Here is a 6,000-nt window from a genome sequence, read left to right as displayed (position 1 = left end):
TTAGGGCATCAATTTTGGTGGAAAAGTCATGGGTTGACAGCTTTGGTGTTTATACATTATACTGTTATACATGCTGTTGGATGTGATACTTCGTTGTTTTTATCAAAAATTCAGATAGATTGTGATGCCTTGTGATACAATGTATGCATTGAGAGACATTCTAATGCATTATGATATATTGTGATAGATTGTAATACAAGATGACACATTTTGATACTATGTGATATAGTATGATACAAGATGGTTTACTATCATTAATTATGATACAGAAGGCTTTGATTTTATTTTTAGGCATTATGTGGCAATATATTGAGTAATTCATATTTTGATTTTAACTTTATCATTTTGTATTGGGTTTGCTGCAAAATTGAAATGGCTGCTATGATTGGATGATATACTAGGTTCTTTGTAGGTTACAAGTAGCCCTGAACTGCAACTGCTAATATGCCTCTGTTCACTTTTTTTTTTAAGTGCAAGGGTGTATGTGCAATTAGTTAAAAGTAGAGGGGTTATAAGTGGAACAAACATAAAATACATGGGCAGTCAGTCATCGAACATATCTAATTTTGAGGGGCATGAGATTGCAGCATTGAAAAATAAGAGGGTGTTATTGGAACTTTGTTATTTCTATCATCACTTCATGGTATTGTTACTTCAGGAAATACATTCCATGTTGATCCTTTTACCATGCTACCGGTTCTTACTTTAAGAAATACGTTCACCACTGGAACTTTATGGTGTTCTTACTAGAGGAAATGCATTCCATGTCGATCCTTTTATGATGCCACCATAGCTTACTTAGGACCAATATGCACCTATACAATGAATAGTTTACAATTTTAACGAGCACATATGTTGGCAAATATTCCAATGATTTCTCATTACATAATTCTTTAGAGATTATAAATTAACTTCGGAATGCCTCCAAAATAAAACTTCTACTTGTTGGACAAACCTCAAACATTCAATCTACAATACTTAGCACATTTAAAAAATTCAGACTTGATTACATACAAAGCCATAACAACCTAGCATGCTAGTATATAGAAAATAGTCCACTTGGCCCTTATTTTGTAGCTTAAACTTTAGGCCTTGAGTTTCCTGTTCCATTGCGATAGCCTATTAATAACATCTTTGTCTCTTGCATTTAATGGTGGATCATATCAACAAAAATAATCATAGCTCTCATTTGCCTGAAATACTAATTTGAGGCTAGAGATTAAAGCAAAAAAATTGGATAATGATCTAAAAATGAGGAAAATGATAATAGACCTCATACATCCCATATCCAAAGAAATATAGTTAGGGTTTCCAATGGTTCATGAGGTCATCAAAGGTGATCTGATTCTATAATGACAAAAATCTGCCATTCGAGAGGAGAAGTAATTGGAAAAACTTGATTGAAAAGCCTCTATGGTCTCCTCTCCCTCATCCCTCCTTTTTTTCTCTGCTTGATTTAGAATTTCTTTCTTCTCCTCACTGCCTGATTTAGAATTTTTTTATCTCTTTCCCATATGATATAGAATTTGTTGGATGCACAAGTATCAATATTTCGCAACGAATAACCTTGGATCACATGATAAGTCATGTACTTTAAAATTTTTGACACTATAATTAACACTCCACTAGCAATTGATCTTTAAAAATATTTTTGTCATTTCATAAAAATAATATGATATCATAATCACATGGTATTATTTTGTTAACGGGGATAGACTATTGAAGTATATTAAAATATTTTAATGATTAAAATTGATTTGATATTTTAAAAATATAAAAATTATAAATTAAATTAAATTAATATTGAAGAGATGTTTCTCTAATTTACTTTTTAAAAAATATTTCTTTCATAACCTCACTCGCGTGCCTCACGTGCCTGTCCCACAGCTAAGGAACTTACAGGCAACCCGTCTCGTCATTCCTTCCCGCATTCCGCGGCGCAACTTAGCGGGCCGCTAGGGTGATAACTAGAGGAAGCGAAACCATCACTCGGACGCGAAAACCGAACCGCCCCATCACCACCACGCCAACGTGTCGCGTCCCGAGAGGGGAGATTCGGGTGCCGAATGGAGTCTGGAATCCTCGGTGGGCCTCCCCTCTCCCCGTTCATCTTCCTCGGTCCTCAAGACCGCCAGCCCACTCTAACGGCTTAAGCTTGGGGTTCCGGCGTCCAACGGCGGCGGCGATGAGAAGGGGGAAGGTCCAGATTCGGCGAATCGAGGACAAGGCCAGCCGCCAGGTGACCTTTTCCAAGCGGCGGGGCGGCCTCTTCAAGAAAGCCCGCGAGCTCGCCGTCCTCTGCGACGCGGAGGTCGGCCTGATCGTCTTCTCCCCCAGCGGCAAGCCCTACGAATTCTGCAGCTCCTCCAGGTGCGTTTCCATTCTCCTCCTTCGGCTTAGGTCGTCGGATCCCTCGAGATCCATCGATTCCCTCAGAGACCAGCCCGGCTCAGTTCGTCAAACACTTCGCTCGTCTTCGTTCTTGAGACGGTGGTGATGTGTTCGGCCTTTGGACGGGACGGGAGAGAAGCAAGAAGGGAGGAAAGACGGAGCAATGGCTGGTGATCTTCATCGGTTTGTCCTGCCCCGTTTCTTTATTTTTCCGCTGCGGCACTCCGCTGCGCCGATTTTTCCCTCGATTTCTGAGGCACTTATGTTCGATGGATCTTGGAAGTGATCCAAAAAGCGTCATATCTAGGCTTGCGCGTGGATTACGTTATTCATGCATTCGCGATGATACGCGTGATTTAATACCTGCCGCCTAGGTGCTCGCTGCCTTTATCCGAATGACGTGCAGCTGTTTCTTTTATTATCAATATTATATCTGTTCTTTTCGTTTGTACGGGATCCACTTCGTTTGAAGGGACGATGCGCTGCGCGATTCGTAGATTGGATGTGTGAATAAAAGCCGCATGCTCGTAAGAGAAATAATGTTACTGAGGAATTCAGATATGCCAATTTATATATTTGCATATTAATCTAAATAGACAATATGATTCAAATGACAGAATAGGTTGTGTCTCGAAAAACAGAAACATATACAAAATTTTATTGCTGTAATCATAAGAAATTCAGATATATTAATTTATATGTATTCATGTGTTAGTCTAAATAGATAATATGATTCAAGTGAAATCATAGCTCGTGAGTTTATATATATATATATATATATATATATATATATATGCTGGTATGTACATAGTCTCATCACACACACATATATAACGCTTTGGAGAAAAAAATAACGAGGCCGGTCAACAACCAAGCTGAAATACCAAAAAGGATCAAGTTGGTGAAGTCCATAAATGATCCTGTTGGTACAGAATTCCGCCGAAGTCAGAGAAGCTGGAGCTGAGATGACCGCGGCTGCCGTCGGGACCTGCAAGGGAAGTCTAAACCGGAGTTGGGGGTGCTCCACAAGATCCTCCGACGCTCAAGTCAGTACTCTGCTTCAACAGAAATGGAGTGCTCGAGTGAAAATTTTAGCAGAGTTTCGAGATAAAGTTTAGAGATTAGAAAAGAACGTATCTGGGAGCCCTTTTTATAGACGGAGAGCATAACTGATTGACAGCGACGTCTGTAACTGCCTGTAATGGGCCGTTCAGAGCCACGCGGAGTTTATTACGGAGAGTAGTGGTGTCAGGGGCCGTTCAGGACCACGTGGAGTTTGTTACGAAGAGTGGAGTGGTGTCCGTTGTCGCGATTTGCCAGAGAGTGGTGGAGCCACGCGGAATCCGTTGTAGAGAGTGGAGTAGGGTAGTGGTCATTGTCGTGACTTGTTAGAGAGTTCGGATCTGTCGGTTGAAGCTCGGTTGGGATGTCTGATGGAGCGGTATGGCTCTCTATCTCGTCGATCTAAAGAAGCTCGGATGTTTCTGAGATTGTGACGGGTCTACTGTCGTTGGGTGCCTAGAGCATTGATACTGCAGGTGGGAACCATCTGCTGTAGAAGCTCGGATGGGGATTTTCTGTTGGAGAAGTCCGGTTTCATAAAGAATCTGGCAGAGGATCGGCCGACGGTGGACTTCGGATGGCGTCTGGGAGGTTCGTCCGCTGGAGGAGTCTGAGGATCCTGTGGAAGTTTGGATGGCGTTGTTGAAGCCCGGTTGATGCTATTGAAGGTTGATGGCTGGGGAGATTCGGCAGACACCGGAGGCGATCGGCCGTTGTAGAAATCCAGCTGCTGGAGCCCGTCTATTGTAGAAGCTCGTCCGGAATCCATCCGCTATGGAAGTTCGGACAGAGTTCGGTTCTTGCAGAAGGCTGAAAGGAGGTCGCTTGTTGTAGAAGCTCGGTCGAAGATCAGTTGTCGTGGAAGCTCAGAGTAGTGACCTGGCTGACGGAGTCTGCCCCGTTGTAGAAGCTCGTTTGGGATCCATCCATTGTAGGAGCTCGACTGGGATCCGGCTATGAAGAAGCTCGGCTGAAGTCCGCAGTAGAGATCCGGAGTAGACCGTTTGCAGTAGAAATTCGGAGTAGACCGCTTGCAGTAGAAATTCGGAGTAGAGATCCGACTGGTGGAGCCCTTCCGTTGTCGAAATTCGTTTGGGATCCCTCCACTATGGGAGTTCGGCTGGAATCCGATTCTCGTAGGAGCTCGGATGGAATCCAGAAGGTGGTCGACCGCCGTAGAAACTTGGATGGAGTCTGGTTACTGTAGAAATTTCATTGTCGGAGAAGCTCGGACACTGACAAAGTCCGAACGAAGTTCGGAGTAGAGTCGTCTGTGGCCGGAAGAAGTCTGGAAGAGATTCGGAGAATAGTCGATCACCATAGAAAATCGGCTGATAGTGGAGTTCAGAGGGTGTTTGGAGCAGTCCGGTAGATGAATAAGGAAGCTCGTTGTCGGAGAAGTCCGGATGGTATTATGGAAGCTTGGACGGTCGAGGGAGTTCAAAAAGACGCCACACAAGGTCGGAAGCCGGAAAAGCCTTGGAAGGGTCGGCCTTTTACAAACTTCGGCTGGGGGTATTTTATACCCAATACTAGTCCCCCTACTTTCGAGTTCGGATTTCGAAGGAAGTACAGAGAAATTTTTCACAGCCGAAGTTACCTCCCTCGATTTCTGTACTTAGTTGTTTCTAGATATTTTGACGTTCGGCACGCTGGTGCTGGAGCCTTTTCGGAAAAAAATTTTTTTTTTAGAATTTCCATTGGAGCGCTGCCCTAGGTACGGTGCAATAATGATTTGACCAGTTGTCGGCCACCTTCAGCCGCTTGCCACGGTGAGTGGGCCACGCGGCGGTTATGGACTGGCCAGAGGAGTCCTGCAGTCATTATTGCACCAGACCCCGTCGCCTATTTAAACCCGCCTCCCCCCTTCGGGGATCTCACTTTGCATGGGAGTTTCTTCGGTTCCTCCTTCTTCCTGAGAGTTCCGTTCTTCTTTAGCGTCCTTCTTGGCCTTAGGCGTTCTTCGAGTCATCCCCATCTCTGCATCTTTGCATCCCTTAGACCAGCCTAGGTTAGCTCTAAAACTTTCTCTGTTTCCGCGGCTCTATTTATAGACTGTGCCGATCCTCCTTCGTTGCAGATATGGGCGTGGACGCGGCTCGGATGTTAGCCAAGAGTCTCAAAGCCCACAAGAGGGAAGGCACTGCAACTTTCGGGTCGGCGAAGAAGGCGAGGGTAGAAGAGACAGATCCGGCCGTGTTTTGCCTTGATCGCCCAGAGCCCGTGCTTGTGGCACATCTTCGATCGCGAGTGCTTCCCGATCTTTCGGAAGGGGCAAGCCAAAGGAAGACTGGAAGAAGAAGTCAGAAAGGAGGGGAAACCTGATCTCAGAAAGAAGGTCATGCCCACCGTCATTGTGAGGCAGCGAAAGCTATGGCGCAGAAAGGATGGCGTCTATATGTACTTTGAAGATAATGCTGGAGTAATTGTTAATCCGAAAGGGGGACTGGAAGAAGAAGTCGGGTACTTAAAGTAATTCTCGATGATGGCTGGAACCGAGAGTTCGAAGTTTGATGAAGGCGAGCTTCCTTAGAACTTTTTTTTTTT

The 6,000-nt window shown here is 44.4% G+C and overlaps 1 protein-coding gene across 5 annotated transcripts in view; it reads left to right on the top strand.

The window, feature by feature from the left end:
• The first annotated feature begins 1,914 nt into the window (after positions 1-1,914).
• LOC105049002 (MADS-box transcription factor 51) overlaps positions 1,915-6,000 on the top strand; it is a 145,203-nt gene continuing 141,117 nt past the window's right edge. For 3 of the 5 annotated variants that reach the window (XM_073261165.1, XM_010928537.4, XM_073261164.1), the window contains exon 1: positions 1,919-2,370. In XM_073261165.1, coding sequence (XP_073117266.1) covers positions 2,186-2,370 — 185 coding nt within the window. In that variant the 5' untranslated portion in view covers positions 1,919-2,185. Of the gene's footprint in view, positions 2,371-6,000 lie in introns of all 5 variants that reach the window. The other 2 variants (XM_073261166.1, XM_010928536.4) reach the window with 2 other exon arrangements.

Source organism: Elaeis guineensis, chromosome 7 (assembly GCF_000442705.2).
Source record: "Elaeis guineensis isolate ETL-2024a chromosome 7, EG11, whole genome shotgun sequence".
Taxonomy (NCBI): domain Eukaryota; kingdom Viridiplantae; phylum Streptophyta; class Magnoliopsida; order Arecales; family Arecaceae; genus Elaeis; species Elaeis guineensis.
The sequence above is the reverse complement of the archived record's forward strand: the minus strand, read 5'-3'. Positions and strand labels throughout refer to the sequence as shown.